At 37.1% G+C, this 19,779-nt stretch overlaps 1 protein-coding gene across 4 annotated transcripts in view; it reads right to left on the bottom strand.

The window, feature by feature from the left end:
- WDR7 (WD repeat domain 7) overlaps nt 1-19,779 on the bottom strand; it is a 383,251-nt gene that overhangs the window by 149,075 nt on the left and 214,397 nt on the right. For all 4 annotated transcript variants that reach the window (XM_047765569.1, XM_047765544.1, XM_047765560.1 and 1 more), the window contains one exon: nt 4,786-5,007. In XM_047765569.1, the coding sequence (XP_047621525.1) occupies nt 4,786-5,007 (222 nt within the window). The remainder of the gene's footprint in view (nt 1-4,785; nt 5,008-19,779) is intronic.

Here is a 19,779-nt window from a genome sequence, read left to right as displayed (position 1 = left end):
AATTGATAAGTTTAGAAGATGAAATAAGATAATACATGTAAGAGCATAGGAAAATGTCTGGCACAGGGTAAATGAGTAGTAATCAGCTATTATTAATGTGCCTCACACTGGATAAAATAGCTTTCTTGCAGGAGAACAAGAGATAACATGTGGAGTTGGAATAAACAGTGTGTTAAATACATGGTAGTGCTTCTCTCCATGTCTGTGGATAGAATGGGGAACTGGGGGACACATGAGTTAGTGACATGCTGAGTGGAAGCCTGAAGGGGCCACTCATTTCCTCCCCTCATGATTAAAGCACTCATTCCCCAAGCTCCTGGGGGTGTTTGTGGCTGAAACGTCTCAGCTAAATCCCTCTCTGGGATTTGTCCTAGGGTGGAGAGAGATGCCTGCCCATGGTCACATCCCTTCCTCAGGGCACCCCTGATCCAATGACTGACTGACATAGGGACATAAAGGCTAAGTCCTTAACCCCAATTCAGGACAAGCCTGAAGCACTATCCTAGCTCCAGAGTTTCCAAGCACAGCTGAAGCTTTCTAGGCAATTCAACTACCTCCCCTGCCCAACCCTGCTTCTTTCACTCCCTAAAGGTACTGAACCCCCCCACACAAGTCTGTCTCAGGATCGGCTGCCTGGGGAAGTGACTTATGACACTTGCCCCAAATCAGAAAGCTAATGAGACTAGGCTCTACTAGGGATGTGTCAGCATTAATTATAAAATGAGGGGAAGAGACCAAAGGAAAGAATGAACCAAAAGTTCTATAAGGTAACATTAGAAACAATTCCCTAAAATATTCTAATAATGCCTCACTGTGGATCAGAAGAAAAATGAAGATTCCTATTCAAGTTGAGCTGATGAAAAACAAGACAGCAACCATTCATCCCTACACAGAGAGGAAACTGGAAGGTGAAGAAGAAGGGGGATTTCCTGGGATGCTTTTCATTTCCCTTCAGAAGCGGACACTAATTGGACCAAGGGTCGGGGGGGCTTTAAAGAAAGAACAGCTCCTGTGCTTTATTTTATATGAGAGACAACTACAACCCAGGGGGTCACTTTGCTTCCCAAGGGTACAAAGTCACCGAGCAGCCTTGTCTAGGCTTCTTAATAATCTTCAGAGTTCTTCCTTTGTCTTCAGTATATGATTTTGACATTTTATGTAAAGTATAACTCCCACAAAAGATTCATATATATTCAATCATAAGTATAAAACATATTATAAAACTATATATGACTTTTGAATTAGGCATCAGTATCTCTCCCTCTCCATCAATGTGGATAATTGGAATTTGACTATGTCATGAGTTTTCACAGAATGGCTTTACAAGCAAGGTTAGAACACTAGCAATTACAGTTCATCAAATATTGTATCTTAATGGCCTTATCTCAGAATGAAGACAATAATTATTGTCTCATTCAACAGGATGCCATAAAGACTAAATATTTAATGGTAGCAATACATTCTAAAGCCCACTTAAACAAATAACATAACAATACATACAGCAACTTCCAAGAGATTAACATTATATCAGGTTAATATTACGTAGAACTGATTGAAAAGAGCCCAAGTAAGATGCAGGAACATTTAGACATCTGATTATTTCCAATCAAGAGAACACTCTCTAAACCAATAAACAAATTTGATCAAGACATTCCAATTGTTAAAAATCCCTGTGGTAGGCAAATCTACCACGAAGGACACTAAGACCTTTGAGGAAACAGCAGGTTAATAGGATGAAAGTTAAAAGCAAACCCATGATTATCTTTAAAACACTTCAAAATTATTAAAGTAAAATAAGGCAACCACAGTAAGTGAGGAAAATATCAAGGACATTTTATACATTTGAATTTATTCCAACAGGTCATTTTTACATGTGATTTCTGCTTCCTAGAAACCTCTTGGAATCTGTCTTTTGTTTCAATAAATAATTATAAATGTTATTTGCTAAGAAACATTACCTTCTGTCCTTCCCACATCTACCTTTTTATCCAAAATGCTCAGAGAACAAACCTGGTACTAAAGACTTCACTATTTTAAATGTTTGGGTAAATTTTATCTATCTTGCTTGGGAAAATTGAGGTGGCTGCAAGCAAAAGTTCCTCCATAGCACAGCTCAGCCCAGGGTTTCCCCCATGTCAGAAACAGGCTTTGGGACCCCTTTACTGTAGTTCAGCTCCATGACTTTTAACAAACCAAAGCACTGTACTAAGGCCTTTCAATTATTTTATCAATCTCCAAGGCTTCTCTTGAAAGAAAAAAAAAAATCTCTATTTCTACTCTGCTATAGCTTTTTAAAAACTGCCTCTTTTCCCCTAACCAATTTGCTCTTTCTCTAGTTACAGCGGTAACAATTTGTGGATTAAACTACAATAGTCAAAGAAAAGACATACTGAAGTAGATTCATGAATATTAGAATTTTGTCTAACATGAATAGTAGAATATTAGAAATTCAATGAAAATAGGACTCATCTAGCTAAAATAATGTGGTATAAACTAATCTGCCTAGCAACCAGCCAGTGGCTTGGGTGGAATTAGTCAGCAATTCATTCATTTATGATGTTCCTATATTTATACACATGTACTTATATTAAGCTATGTGAAAATTCTAGAGAAACAACATTTATGTTCACTTTTTTCACAGGCAGGAAAATATAAAATACAAATGAATGCTGTCGAGATACTATATAAAACATGTTGGACCAAATCAGTAGTCTTCTCAATAAGTAATCCCTTCAAATGGAAGCATCTTAAGACTTTTCAAAGAATATATAGTTTTATGACAGTTAAAGGAATTGATTTTTGGATGCTAAATATGCAAATGAATACTTTCCCTAAAACTGTGAGGGTAGAAATTTTCTCTCTTTAAGGAAAATAATCAAGGATGTAAGATTACTGATGTTTAAAGAAAAGCTTGTCATATAATTTTTTAATGGGTGATGATGATGGATATCAAACAGTTACACCAAGTATTGTATTGAACATACTAAAAAGAACAATCATTTTATTTTTCAAAGTCAATATTCATAATATCCTCAAAATTCTTTTACAAATGTGTACACTTACCATTAAAATATTTTAGCTGTCCATATAAAAATGTGCAAGGGATTAGACATTTCTTGATACTCACTGAAAAAAATGGGGAGCCAGAAAGTTTGAAACCACGAGGCTAAATCGTGTCAATGTTTCATTAACCTCTAATATTCTAATATCAAGATTCTGATTGAGCCACTATACACAGAAGCCCTAGGCTCTCTGGAGTGACAGAGAAAGGTTGAGCCAAATTAAAGAGCCCTTGGTAGAGTGGGTGACATGACTGGAAGATAGGGAACTTGGAGAACCTGAGAAAAGATAAAGGGGGGAAGTGGATGTGCCCGGGTGGAAAACGGAAAGAGCATGGCTTGACAGGTGGTAAGAAGCCTGAGTTCAAATTCAGCTTTTATTATTTTTTGGCCGAGCCACTTTGAAAAAAAATCTTAATTTCTATTTTGACGATCAAATGCAGAGATAGAAAAGAAAGTGCTTTTTAACCAGAAACCATTGAGTGGTAGCAGTTTATATAATGGTCAAAAGCATGAGCTCTAGAACCAACAGACTGTGTTGAGACAAAAACTGCCACTTCCTGGAGGTTTGATGTCAGCCAGGTTAACAAACCTCTACCCTTCTGTGCTCAATTAGCCTTATGCGTAAAATGGAGATAATTGAGGAACCCACTTTATAGTGTTATTATAAGGATTAAGTGAGTTAATGCACGAAAAAGAGGTTAAAATTGTGCTCAAAGAATTATGTAGTTTGTCATTATTGAGGTTGATATTCTTCTTATTACTCTCTAATTCTCAATGCCAGATAGAGATCAAGAGATTACCAACCACTAATAAGTATTTGTTGGATTAAGAGTCTAAAAAGGGATCGGAGGGGAGAAAGCAGGCAGCTAAGTCTGCAAGAGAGCTTTAATAATAAAAGCCACTAATATGGCTTCTTGGTTCTCAGCAAAAGTAAGTGACAGCGATCCAATGAACTTCTCTGCTGCCATAACTGACAAAGTAGCATAGATCTTTTCCCTTTGCCTAAAGGCCAAAACCCCAGAAGAACACATTGCAGTTTACGCTACAAAAGGTATCTTGTGATGTATTCAGTAGGATTATATTTGGGCCTTAAAATGACACATTTGTTAGAAAAGATCTTGCAATATGATAAGAACATTCTGACCTTACCTAAGGGAGTTCTGACAATAAAGGACCAAAAGACCTCATTATAAAATACTCTCACCTCTTAACATACTAACCACAGAACTGAAAGTAGCAATATGACACAAACCTGAGCTCTGATTGTAATTTTTCAGTCATTTAAAAACTGTTATTGGAATATTTTTTAAATTACAGAGATCATTCATAACTACTCATTCACACACTTTAAAATACATACATATATATATATATATATATTTTTTTTTTAAAGAAAAAATTGGTTTTCCTCCCTACCCCTGACTTTTCAAACCACCTTCAAAACAAGCTGAATAGGTTTTCAGAAATTATTTTAGATGTTAGAAGTTTTGGCTAAAATCTTGATGAAAATGTGGAAACACAAGCGCAGAAATATACTAAGAAAAGCATTTAAAAGATTATGTTAGTATACAGTATAATGTGTCAAATAGATTGTACTGCTTTCTAACTTCATCTAAGCATTCTATTTGAGCTAAAACTCGGATATGTTCAATATTCTGAGATTTTGTTGAGAAATAATATGTATTGAGAAGCAATAGATCAGCATTAGGAATTTTCAACTTACAAGTATGTCTGGCCAATGAGTAGTTGGATCCACCACTAGTCAAACCAAATCCCTCAGGAATTTGACTAGAGCTTCGAGGTCTGGTCAGCAGTTTAGGAGGTTCAATTTCAGCACCAAATTCAGCTCCAATTACTCCTAGTAAAACAATAGCAGTAGCTTGCTTCCGTCTTTCCTCATAAGATGTGGAAATTTTTTTCATTTGTGGAATACTTGACAAGCAACCTGAAAACCAAAACATAAGAATAAAAATTAAAAGATTATCACTACATATGATAAGAAACACATTCAAGGGTGGTAATTCAGGAACGAACAGTCTTTTCAACAAATGGCACTGGATAACTGGTTTTTTCATGTGCAAAAGAATAAATTTGACTTCTACCTCTCACCATACAGAAAAATCAGCTAAAAATGGATCACAGTCCTAAATGTAAGACCTAAAACTAACTAACTTGCAGGAAAAAAAAAACAGATGTATATCTTCATCATCTTGTGTTAGGCAATGATTTCTTAAATATGATACCAAAAGCATGAATAACTTTTAATGTTTTTTAATTGAACCTCATCAATATTGAACACTTTTATACTTCAAATGACAGAATCAAGAAAGTAAAAAGAACACACAAACTAAGAAAAAATATTGTCAAATTATAAAGGATTGTATCCAGAATACTTTAAGGAACTCCCCTTACAACCCAATAATAAGAAAACCTAACTTTTAAAATGAGCAAACAATTTAAATAGATATTTCCAAAGATATATGAATGGTCAATACACATATTAAAAATACTCAGCATCACTGGTCATTAGAAAAATGCAAACCAAAACCACAGTAGATATCACCTCATATCCACTAGAATGGTTGCAATTAAAAGGACAGACCATAACATGTACTGTTGAGTCTGTACAGAAATTGAAACTTTCATGCATTGCTGTTGGGAATGTAAAATGATACAACTACTCTGGAAAAATGGTTTGGTAGTTCCTCAAGAAACTAAACATATAGTTAGAAGATATGTTCCAGCAATCCCACTCCCAGGTATCTACAGCAAGAGGAATGAAAACAAATGTATACACAAAGACTTGCATATGAATGTCCACAGCAACATTATTCATAAAGCCAAAAAGTAGAAACAACTCAAATGTCCATCAACTGACAACTGGGTAGACAAAATATTGTATAACTATCCAATAAAATATTCAGCAATAAAAAAGAATGAAACACTAATACAAGCTGCAATGCAGATGACTTTAAAACATTACACAGAGGGGAAAAAGTCAGTCATAAAGGACCACATATTGTTGTAGAATTCCATTTACATGAAATGTCCAGAATTGGCAAATCTACATAGATAGAAGGTACATGAGTGGTTGCTTAGGACTGGGAAGGGGTGAAATGGTTAATGATGGTTAATGAGTTCTAGGTTTTTGAGATGAAAATGCTGTAAAATTAGATTATGATGATATCTGCACAATTCCAAATATACTAAGAATCACTGGATTCTACATTTTAAGGGATGAATTTTATGGAATACAAGCCACATCTCAATAAATCTGTTTTTTAAAAGATTGTTAACTCATTTCTTAATTTTCCCACTAATTGTACAAATATTTATCGAGCATATACTTTGGGCCAGGGAATTGCAAACATGAAAATAAACAGCACAGGTTTTCGAGAAGCTCACTAGTACACAAAAAAGAAAAGCCTGTCCACAAAAGAGGAAATGCCAAATTTAAGACTCAAAAGATGAGAAGTCTGACAGGCAATAAGAGCAATGGGAAACAAAAGGAAGGTAAAGGACAAGTATTTTGTCTCCACGGACCAGAATGCACAAATCCAACCAGCCATCTGAAGAAGTACTCACAACCAGGACAAAGCTCAGCACAATTTCCTATTCAGAAGAAATACTAGCATGACACCCAAAACATAATGGAGAACAATTTCAAATCTTTATTAAAGTATCACTGAGTAGGAGATAATGGAGAATTATATTCCCAACACATAACACTGCTTCTTAAAATTTATTCTCCCAATCTTTCTCTAAGTTAACAACACCTCATTCCTTCTCATAAAATTCTTCAGAGATTTGCTCCTTTGTTCAGTCCTAGCCCCCTTCTAGTCTACCTCTGTCTACATCTGCTCTACCTTTTTTGTTTGACATTATTATGTAATATTATAAGCATCAAAAGAATTACATAGAGAATAAAGAATATCATGATATACCTGTGCAAAATCAATTTTATAAAATCTTAATGTTTTCCACAAGTGCTTGAGATTTTAGAAAGCAATTAACTTATATGGATATAATTAAAGTCTACTATGGATTGTAGACTTCACTTCACTATGCCTCCCTTGCCCCAGAGGTCACCTTATCAAATATTTTTTATCTATCTATAATATAATCATATCAGTGTTACCTGAAATGTATACTTTTCTGGTCTTGAACCATGTGTGCATTCCAGGGGTAAATTCCAGGTGCAGGTTCATGAACGAATGGATAAATGGAGATCAGCAGATAGGTAGGTAGGTAAATAGGCTACACAAGCTCTAAACTAAATTACATTTATGTGCATAGGAAAGACTGAACTATGCTTGTCTTTTCACATGCTATTCTTTTGGGTCTTGGTAGCAATATAATACATGCCTCAAAAACTCGGTTAAGTAACTCCAATCCCCAATTCTATGAAACCAGGTAAAGAATTTTTTTTTTTTTTTTTTTGTCATTTCTTTGGGCCGCTCCTGCGGCATATGGAGGTTCCCAGGCTAGGGGTTGAATCGGAGCTGTAGCCGCCAGCCTACGCCAGAGCCAAAGCAACGCGGGATCCGAGCAGCGTCTGCGACCTACACCACAGCTCACGGCAACGGCGGATCGTTAACCCACTGAGCAAGGACAGGGACCGAACAGGTTCCCGTCATGGCGTGGTGGTTAACGAATCCGACTAGGAACCATGAGGTTGCGGGTTTGATCCCTGCCCTTGCTCTGTGGGTCAAGGCTCTGGCGTTGCCGTGAGCTGTGGTGTAGGTCGCAGAAGCGGCTCAGATCCCGCGTTGCTTTGGCTCTGGCGTAGGCTGGCGGCTACAGCTCGGATTCGACCCCTAGCCTGGGAACCTCCATATGCCACAGGAGCGGCCCAAAGGAATGACAAAAAAAAAAAAAAAAAAGAATTCTTGAAGTTAGATACTGACTTCAGCCACAGGGGGGCAGACATCAGAGGTAAGAGAGGCTACAACTCTATTATTTGTAAGAAGTCACCACACCAAAAACCTATAAAAATGAAAAGACAGAGGACTATAACTCAGATGAGGGAGAAAGGAAAAACCCCAGAAAAACAGCTACGCCATGAGGAGATTCTCAGCCTCCAGGAAAGACTTTAGACTGTTGATGCTGAAGATGATGCAAGACATTGGAAATAAACTGGAGGCAAAGATGGATAACTTACAGGAAACACTGAGCAAAGAGATACAAGATATAAAACAAACAAGAAGAGATTCAAAATACAACAATTGAAATAAAAAATTCACTAGAAGCAGCTAACAGCAGAATACAGGAGGCAGAAGAACGAATAAGCGAGGTGGAGGACAAATTAGTGGAAATTACGGATGCAGAACAGAAAAGAGAAAAAAGATTGAAAACAAATGAAGAGAGACTCGGAGAACTCTGGGACAACGTGAAACGCACCAACATCTGTATTATAGGGATGCCAGAAGGAGAAGAGAGAGAGGAGACAGAAAAAATATTCCAAGAGATAATAGTCGAAGACTTCCCTAACATGGGGAAGGAATCACTCACTCAAATCCAGGAAGTACAATGAGTACCATATAAAATAAACCCAAGGAGGAACACCCCGAGACACATACTAATCAAACTGACCAAAACTAAAGACAAAGAGAAAATCTTGAAAGCAGCTAGGGAAAAGAAACAAATCACATACAAGGGAACCCTGATAAAGCTATCGGCAGATTTTTCAACAGAAATTGTGCAGGCCAGAAGGGAGTGGCATGATATACTCAACGTGATGAAAGAAGAAACCTCCAACCAAGATTACTCTACCCAGCAAGGCTCTCATTCAGATTTGAAGGAGAAATCAAAACCTTCACAGATAAGTAAAAGCTGAGAGAATTCAACAACACTAAACCAGCCTTACAACAAATACTAAAGGAACTTCTCTAGGCAGAAAAGAACAAGAGAAGAAGGAAAGGAAAAAGAGCAGCAAAAACAAATCCAAAGTAATTAATAAAATGGCAATAAGAACATACATATCAATAATTGCCTTAAATGTTAATGGACTAAACGCCCCAGCCAAAAGACACAGACTGGTTGAATGGATGCAAAAACAAGACCCATATATATGCTGTCTTCAAGAGACCCACTTCACTTCTAGGGACACATACAAATTGAAAGGGAGAGGATAGAAGAAAATATTTCATGCAAACGGGGATCAAAAGAAAGCTGGAGTAGCAGTACTCCTATCAGACAAAATAGATTTTAAAATAAAGAATATTTTAAGGGACAAAGAAGGACATTACATAATGATCAAAGGATCAATCCAAGAAGATGACATAACAATTTTAAATATCTACACACCCAGCACAGATTCACCACCATATATAAGGCAACTGGTAACAACCTTAAAAGCAGAAATCGACAATAACACAATCATAGTGTGGGACTTTAACACTCTACTTACAGCAATGGACAGATCAACCAGACGGAAAATCAATAAGGAAACACAGGCCCTGAAGGGGCATTAAACCAGATGGACTTAATAGAAAATTATAGGACATTTCATCCAAAAGCAACAGAATACACATTCTGCTCAAGTGCACATGGAATATTCTCTAAGATTGATCATATCCAGGGCCACAAATCCAACCTCAGTAACTTTAAGAAAATTGAAATCATATCAAGCATCTTTTCTGACCACAATGCTATACAACTAGAAATCAACAACAAGAAAAAAACTGCAAAAAACACAAACACGTGGAGACTCAACAACATGCTACTGAACAACCAATGGATCACTGAAGAAATCAAAGAGGAAATTAAAAAATACCTAGCAGCAAATGACAATGAAGATACAACACTCCAAAACCTATGGGATGCAGCAAAAGCCGTTCTAAGAGGAAAGTTTATAGCAATACAAGCCCACCTCAGGAAACAAGAAAAAGCCCAAATAAACAAGCTAACTTTACATCTAAAGCAACTCGAGAGAGAAGAACAGACAAGACCTAAAGTAAGTAGAAGGAAAGAAATCATAAAGATCAGAGCAATGAAATAGAAACAAAGAAAACCATAGAAAAGATCAATGAAGTGAAAAGCTGGTTCTTTGAAAAGATCAACAAAATTGATAAACCCCTAGCCAGACTTATCAAGCAAAAAAGAGAGAGGACTCAAATCAATAAAATTAGAAATGAAAAAGGAGAAGTAACAGCGGACACCACAGAAATACAAAGAATCATAAGAGACTACTATATGCAACTATATGCCAATAAAATGGAAAACCTAGAAGAAACGGACAAGCTCTTAGAAAAGTACAATCTTCCAAGACTAAACCAAGATGAAATAGAAAAGATGAATGGACCCATCACAAGAACTGAAATTGAAACTGTGATTAAAAAACTTCCAACAAACAAAAGTCCAGGACCAGATGGCTTCACAGGCAAATTCTATCAAACATTTAGAGAAGAGATAACACCTCTCCTTCGGAAACTATTTCAAAAAATTGCAGAGGGAGGGATACTGCCAAACTCATTCTATGAGGCCACCATCACCCTGGTACCAAAACCAGACAAAGACTCCACAAAAAAAGAAAACTATAGGCCAATTTCACTGATGAGCATTGATGCAAAAATCCTCAACAAAATACTAGCAAACCACATCCAACAATACATTAAAAGGATTGTACATCATGATCAAGTGGGATTTATCCCAGGGAGGCAAGAGTTCTTCAATATCCGCAAATCCATCAGTGTGATACACCACATTAACAAACTGAAGAATAAAAACCATATGATCCTCTCAATAGATGCGGAAAAAGCCTTTGACAAAATCCAACACCCATTTCTGATAAAAAACCCTTCAGAAAGTGGGCATAACGGGAACCTACCTCAACATGATAAAGGCCATATATGACAAACCCACAGCAAACATCATTCTCAACGATGAAAAGCTGAAAGAATTCCTGCTGAGATCAGGAACAAGACAAGGATGTCCGCTCTCCCCACTACTCTTCAACATAGTTCTGGAAGTCCTAGCCACGGCAATCAGAGAAGTAAAAGAAATAAAAGGAATCCAAATTGGAAAGGAAGAAGTAAAACTATCCCTATTTGCAGATGACATGACACTATACTTAGAGAATCCTAAAGACTCTACCAGAAAACTGTTAGAGCTCATCCACGAATTTGGCAAAGTCGCAGGATACAAAATTAATACACAGAAATCAACGGCATTTCTATACACTAACAATGAAAGAGCAGAAAAGGAAATTAGGGAAGCAATCCCGTTTACCATCGCATCCAAAAGAATAAAATACCTAGGAGTAAACCTACCTAAAGAAACAAAAGACCTGTAGTCTGAAAACTACAAGCCACTGATGAAAGAAATCAAAGAGGACACAAATAGATGGAAAGGTATACCATGCTCGTGGATTGGAAGAGTTAATATTATCAAAATGACTATACTACCTAAAGCAAGCTACAGATTCAACGTAATCCCTATCAAATTACCAAGGACATTTTTCACAGAACTTGAACAAAATATTTTAAAGTTTGTTTGGAAGCACAAAAGACCCAGAATAGCCAAAGACATCCTGAAAAAGAAAAATGGAGCTGGAGGAATCAGGCTCCCGGACTTCAGACTATACTACAAAGCAATAGTCGTTAAAACCGCATGGTACTGGCACAAAGACAGAAATACAGATCAGTGGAACAGGATAGAAAGCCCAGAATTAAACCCACGCACCTACAGCCAATTCATCTATGACAAAGGAGGCAAGGATATACAATGGAGAAAGGACAGCTTGTTCAAGAAGTGGTGCTGGGAAAACTGGACAGCCACATGGAAAAGAATGAAATTAGAACACTCCCCAACACCAAACACAAAAATAAACTCCAAATGGATTAAAGACCTAGATATAAGACCAGACACTATCCAACTCCTAGAGGAAAACATAGGCCAAACACTCTCTGACATAAATGACAGCAACATCTTCTCAGATCCACCTATCAGAGTATTGACAATAAAAAGAAAAATAAACAAATGGGACCTAATCAAAGTTAAAAGTTTCTGCACAGCGAAGGAAACCCTAAACAACACAAAAAGACAACCCACAGAATGGGAGAAAATCTTTGGAAGTGAATCGACTGACAAGGGATTAATCTCCAAAATTTATAAACACCTTCTGCAGCTCCATACCAAAAAAACAAACAACCCCATCAAAAAAATGGGCAGAAGATCTAAACAGACAATTCTCCAAAGAAGACATCAGATGGCCAAGAAACACATGAAAAGATGTTCAACATCACTCATTATTAGAGAAATGCAAATCAAAACCACTCTGAGGTACCTACCACCTTACACCAGCCAGAATGGCCATCATCCAAAAGTCTACAAACAAGAAGTGCTGGAAAGGGTGTGGAGAAAAAGGAACCCTAGTACACTGTTGGTGGGATTGTAAATTGGTGCAACCACTGTGGAAAGTAGTATGGAGATTCCAGAGAAAACTAAAAATAGAACTTCCATTTGATCCAGCAATCCCACTCCTGGGCACTTATCCAGAGAAAACCACGACTCGCAAAGACACATGTACTCCGATGTTCATTGCAGCACTATTTACAATAGCCAAGACATGGAAACAACCTAAATGTCCATTGACAGAGAAGTAGATCCAGAAGATGTGGTACATATACACAATGGAATATTACTCAGTCATTAAAACGAATGAAATACCAGCATTTTTTGCAACATGGATGGACCTAGAAACTATCATGCTAAGTGAAGTCAGCCATACAATGAGAGACCAACATCCAATGCTTTCACTGACATGTGGAATCTGAAAAAAGGACAGACGGAACTTCTTTGCAGAACAGATGCTGACTCACAGACATTGAAAAACTTATGGTCTCCGGAGGAGACAGTTTGGGGGTGGGAGGATGTGCCTGGGCTGTGGGATGGAAATCCTGTGAAATCAGATTGTTATGATCATTATACAACTACAGATGTGATAAATTCATTTGAGTAATAAAAAAAATGGAAAAAAAAAAGAATTCTTGAAGTTAGATGAAAATCCTCTAAAATCATCACAGCCTGTGTCTCAGGATGCTCTTCCTCCAGAGGCACAGAGCAGGGGATATATAGGGTGGTTAAGGAGCAGGGGGAGACAGGAATACTTTTTATTATGAATTCTTTGTCTCTAATAGCTACTTATTTGGTTTGATTCTATTTCTTTTTGAATCATCTCTGATAGCTCATAGTTTTAAAAGAATTATCCATTTTAGGAATTTACATTGTGGCTCAGCAGGTTAAGAGCCCGACTAGTAACCACGAGGATGCAAGTTTGATCCCTGGCCTCGCTCAGTTGGTTAAGGATCCAGCATTGACAGAAGCTGTGGCATAGGTCACAGATGCAGCTCAAATCTGTGGCTGTGGCACAGGCTGGCAGCTGCTGCTCGGATTTGACCCTTAGCTGGGGAACTTCCATATGCTGTGGGTATGGCACTAAAAGACAAAAAAAAAAAAAGAATTATCCATTTCATCTAGATATTTAAATGTATTGATTTGAAGTTTGTTTTTGTTGTTGTTTTTGTGTTTTTCTTTTTAGGGCCATACCCGTGGCTTACGGAAGTTCCCAGGCTAGGGATCGAATTGGAGTTGCAGCTGCCAACCTATAACCACAGCCACAGCAATGTGGGATCCCAACCATGTCTGCAACCTACACCACAGCTCACAGCAATGCCAGATCCCTGACCCACTGAGGAAGGCCAGGGATCAAACCTGCATCCTAATGGATAATAGTCGGATTCATTTCCACTGTGCCACAACAGGAACTCCAATTTATTTGGAGTATTCTCTCTATGACTTAAAAATCTCAATTGTAACAGCTGCTATGGATCCTTTAAGCGTTGTCTGTCATTTCTCTAATGTTATTTTTTGACACCTTTCTTGATTGATTTTCGTAGAAATATGTATTTTATCTGCTTTCCAAAAAAGTCCCGGTTTTGATCTTACTGCTTCATTGTTTTCTATTTCACTAGGTTTTTTTTTTTTTTTTTTTTTTTTAATGGCCAAACATGCAGTATATGGAAGTTCTCAGGTTAGGGGTCAAATCAGAGCTGCAGCTGCCAGCCTGCGCCACAACCACAGCAATACCAGATCTGAGCCACATCTGAGTCCCAAGCCACAGCTCATGGCAATGGGGGATCTTTAACCCACTGAGTGAGGGATTGAAAGCGCATCCTTGTGGATATCAGTGGGGTTCCTAACCGCTAAGCCACAAAGCAAATTCACTTTTTAAATTATTATTATTCTCCTTTCTCCCACTTTCTTTAGGTTTTTTCCCCATTCTCTTTCTCTTTGTTTTGTTTCTAGCTTCCCAGATTGAACACAACTCACTTCTTTTCATTATTTTCTACTACAGTTAACACTGCAAGTCACTCATATTTGTTCAATGTCCTTACAGGAACTGAGGAAGCCACAGTCTGTTCCTGGCTTTAAGCTTTATTCATTATATATTTTAAGTCCTCTTTGCTCATAGGAGTCAAAGTCTGCTTCTGGAAAGCAACTAATGGTTTTAGCCCAGATCACTGCATTTCTATTCCATTACTGGTCGACAGAGATTATCTATCTCTTTTGAGCCTAGTTATGTCTCTTTGGTTTTCTATTTGTTGATTTTATCCATCACAGCTATATATTTGGTAGGGAGGGATTTCAAAAGTGAACTCCTGGAGCCATCCTGATTGGAGATCAGCTTTCTGCTCTAATATTAATCCATCCAGCTTTTCTGGCCTCTTTTAATACACTGCTCTACTTATTAATTAAATCACTACAATAAAGGATCCTCAGAGCAGGATGCCAGCCAAGAAATTAGCAGCAGGCACCTCTGGAATACTTCTAAATGTTTTATTTTGTCTCTTTGTTTTCTTGTCTTTGTCATTCTATGCTTCTGCAGGTAAGACAGGGAAATAACAACTGGGGAAATGAAAGGGGTACCAAATACGAGAGGCCTCTGCAATCCAAGCCAGACTTTTAACTTGTGGCTAAACTTTTGGAAAGTCACTGTACAATACTGTATAAGGTGGTGACATGACAGTCACTGTCACAAAGATGATGATAGTGGTAGTATGCAAGGTGGATTGTGGGGTAAACAAGACTAGTGTCAAGTAGAACCAAAGGATGACTCATGCAGTTGTCAAGCGGAAAACTGTGAGTGCCAGTGGTGGTAGAATTCACAATTTATTCCAGCATAAACTACTCAGTCATTCAACATATGAGAATGAAAGGTCTAATGTATACATGACATTATGCTAATATGAATTAATAAACTGATATGGGGCGAATTAAAATGAATTAATAGGGATAAAAACAGCAAAGTTTCTTTCTTCACTGAACTTAAAGATGACTAAACAGGAGTTAGATATGTAAAGGTTACAAAATCAAGGAGAACTTTATGGTCTGAGAGGACAGTACACGTAAGAACCTAAAGCATGGAGGAACTTGTTGATTTCTATTGCAAGGATAGGTAACTGGGCTAGAACTCTATGAGCCAAGAAGAGGAAAAGAGGTGAGCATCAGGAAAGGGGTAGATCATAGATGGCTCCATTGGTCATATCCACATCTCGACAACAGAATTTAGGGTTTTAGAAAACCACTGAGCAAATATGAATAATGTTGGAAGTGAAGTAATTGATGAAGAGGGTATTGTACAAATCAAAGTGAGAGATTAAGGTGTTGAAATTTAATATAGGAGATGCAGAGACGTGGATGGCTTCAAGATACATGGTGAGGTCTGAGGAGTTGATGGAAATATTGCAGAAAGATATTAGATGTCATGCTCTGAGTTCTTTCAAAAATCCTAATTAACTAAAACAAAGCAAAAATTTAAAACCTCTTGCAAGAGAGGTAGGTTTGGCCTTTCTAGAAGCTAATTAAAAAACACCAAGGGGGAGTTCCCTGGTGGAGCAGTGGGTTAAGGATCTGGCATTGTCACTGCAGTGGCTCAGGCTGCTGTTGGGGCATGGATTCGATTCTTGGCCTCCGGAACTTCCCCATTACAAGGGTGTAGCAAAAAACAACAACAACAACAACAACAACAACAAAAAAAAACCCACAAAACCTTAGAGGACAAAATTTCTTGGTATACCAAGAAAATTTAAATTCCATTTAAATTTATTATTAAAAAATTTAAAAAAAATTTATTATTACTATTTTGGGGCTGCACCCACACATACGGAAATTCCTACGCCAGGGATCACATCCGAGGCATAGCTGTAACCTATGCCACAGCTGTGGAAATGGTAGATCTTCAACCCACTGTGCCACAATGGGAACTCCTTAAATTCTATTTATTTAGCTGTTGTTGAAAGGTGGAGTAGGATGTGCGCAAGAGGACTCAGCTGAATCTAAGAAATGGAAACTGTTAAGATATCATAAAGAATTTAAGAGCTGAAAAGGAATCATTGAGTAAGAAAGTGGCATTAAAGTACTTAAGGAAAAAAAATGGGGGATTATTTATCTAGAAAACTAAGGTAGTAACATCAAAGAGTAATTACTGTTTATTTGGATTCCAAGAAAAGTCTGGTGCAATTGAGAACAAAAAAGATTTGTTCTTGTTGCAGCTATAGTTTCTTCTGCATGTCATATTTTATTGTTTAAAAAAAAGTCCAGGAACTATGTCATTAGTTTTAAAGCATGGATAGAAAGACAAAAATCTAGGTATAGCATGGGGAAATCTATTCAATACTGTGTAATAACCTATATGGGAAAAGAATCTGAAAAGGAATGGATGTATACATATGTATAACTGATTCACTTTGCTGTACACCTGAAATTAACACAACATTATAAGTCAATTGTACTCCAGTAAAATTTAAAAAAAAAGACAAAATTTAAAATGGGACAATAGAGAATAGACATACCTTTAAAAATATTCCAATTGTTTCATATAAAATTTTAGTTATTTATTTTCCTAATTTGCTTTATTTTGTTTGGTGTATTTCAAATCACATACAAGCTGCTTTATAATGATGTTCCTCTAATGTTATACAATTACTTTATAACTATATTTCATGAATTAACACTTCTTATAAAAAGCCGTAATTAAAATGTTTAAAAATATTTAAGTAACGTAAGATACATCCACTTATCTGATACCAAAATATGCATTTCTGTCTCTTCATGGATGTTTTTTCTAATTTTTTAAAGACAAGAGAGGAAATGTTAGTAAAAATATTAGCATGAACATGAGATTATAGATTCAGAGTATGACACTGATCTGTGATAGTTTATAGTAACCAAAGGGGGAAAAAACTCCAAAAAGCTTAACCATGCTAAGAAGGAAAAAAATCAGTAATCACTGCTTCTATGTTTAGAAGGCTGAAAATGGACCCTAATTCTAGACAAAGTGATATTTAACAGTTTGATAATCTATACCTCAGTACATGCATTTAAAACCAACTTTATTTATGTACAAGAACAGACACTAAAAGTAAAAGCTCTGTACAACTGCATCTAGATTCATGTAGTATGTATTTTATTCTTTACATAGTCTTCTTCAAACAGGAAGCCAACTAAGCTCCCCTCCCCCCATGTCTCAGCAAGAGCATGCTCCATAACAATAGTTCAAAGGAAAGCTCTATTCTGCAGTTGCACTGATTGTTCTGTCAGCTGACCTCTGCAGAAGGGAATTGCTAACCGCTGCCTTGCTCCTTAGCTGACAAATGAATGATCGCAGCTCCATCTATTTTCACTATGGCTGCCTCTAGCCCAGGTGCTCAGACAGAGAGCCCGGTGTGACATCTTAGATCAAGATGAATTGGCACAAACTCCTGATCCAAGATTGTTTTATACCATTTAATTTAGTTTCTTCCCCTGCTTGGATGAGCACAGCTCTGGTTATGGATTTCTATTCTAATGTACTGAAGCAGGCCCTGAAAGAAGCCAATGAAGCAGCTGCTGGAGCAAGGGACTGCAGGGATACTGATCAATAGGCAAGGCATTGACCCCAGCCGGTCAGCCTGCGCGACGGCCGCGGCTCGGAGGGGGAGGGGGCACGAAGCACACATATGGGCAGCTTCCAGTAGGAAATGAAACAACAGGGGCTTTTGGAGAGTTCCACCTCCACCCTGGTCCCCCACCTTCTCTCTGTTCCTTTTGTTTAATTACCTCAATCTCCTCCCAACTCCCACTCCTTGGGAAGGAATTATGACTGTAGGGAAGTTTAAATACTGTTCTTTAAAACTGCCATTTGGAAATGTTATTCTTCAGTGAATAGAAAGAATCATAACAGGTGCCCTCTGCTAAGTGACCAAAATATGAAATCTTCATTAGCTGTCAAATACATCACTTGGAGTAATTTAAAGTTTGGCATGCGCACAGGCTCATAAGAGCACCATCCAACTGGCTTAATGCTACTGATGCTGAAATTCTATGGTGTGTGATTTTTATAAGTACTCAGATCGGAAAAGATGATAGCTCTTTGTTAACAAGGAAAGAAATAAGAACAAGGAGAGGGTCCCCTAAAAGAGACACTGACTGATTAGTAAGTGTATAAGGTGACAGATGCCCACCCCTACTAGTATTCTAACGATAACACAGCAATTTCTGATTCTTCAATTTTTTTTCAAATTTGGAGACATTTAAAATTATTGGCTTTGCCCTTGTCTTCTCTTAAGTAATACAAGACATACACTATTAGCTGCAACGTTTTCCTACAAATAAACCAAAACCCAAATGGAAGACTTTGAGATACTAAAAATAAAATAATTCTGTAAAAGTAGACCTTCCTACAGTTTCATTTGTCTCATGAAAATCTGGTGTTTTTTCACAGAAACATGCCTCCATTTAATCATGCTAAAGGGTGACATAGAGATCCATTTTCTTGACAGGACGGTTGATCACCCTATCACAGTAAGAAAATTAATACCTTCAACAAGCCCTGTGTGGAAAACAGAAGCGACATGCAACGGCAAAGGACATAAATGTTCTACATTTGAAGTTGCAAACAGAATGCTTGTTCTGTGAGAAAATAATGTCTCCTCATTATTGGGTTACTTTAAACAAAATATGAGCCTTCGATTTTATTAAAACAACCATTTAATTCATACAGAGTTCCTCAAAAGTACATAATTGTCTTCAGATTTAGCATAATTGACTCTAGATTTACAGGAACAGGAGTAAACCCTTTACTTACAGCTTAACTAGGACACAGGTAAAATATTTGAGAAGTTTAAGCTATTTAAAGGGCTGTGAGATATTGATTACTTCATTTAAAAAGCAGTCAGAGAGTGCAACCAAGAGGTCAAGATAAATTTAACAGTTTGAAGCACTTTACTAAATAACTCTAAAGATCATGTTAATTGGCTTTGTGCAGTTCCAGGGTAAAATTAATTTTATCCTAGCTTACCATAAAAGGATTAAAAGACATATTAAGTTCTTCAGTTTTAACTGGAATAGGAATCAATGGATTTGAATTAAGGCTAACGGCGGTTTTATGAGAGACAGACTACCAGCAGATACTTTATATCTGCTATTAACCATGTATTGATGGAGCTCGGATACTGTCTTAGGTATTAAAACCTCAGATAAGAAGATACCACTACTCTGAGAATATGCTTTAAGAATTGTGAGATTTGACCTGGAAAAACTGTCATCAAAATTTTGATTCAGTATCAGAATTCTTTCTATAGTTGACTTATCTGTTACAGTATCTAAAATTCTAGAAAAATTAATGAAATGATGTGGTTAAATTCAATCACAATCACAATTCACTTCAAGTTTAAAA

The sequence above is a fragment of the Phacochoerus africanus genome, chromosome 2 (assembly GCF_016906955.1).
Source record: "Phacochoerus africanus isolate WHEZ1 chromosome 2, ROS_Pafr_v1, whole genome shotgun sequence".
Classification (NCBI taxonomy): domain Eukaryota; kingdom Metazoa; phylum Chordata; class Mammalia; order Artiodactyla; family Suidae; genus Phacochoerus; species Phacochoerus africanus.
Note: the sequence above shows the minus strand (reverse complement) of the source record. Positions and strands in the feature narration are given on the sequence as shown.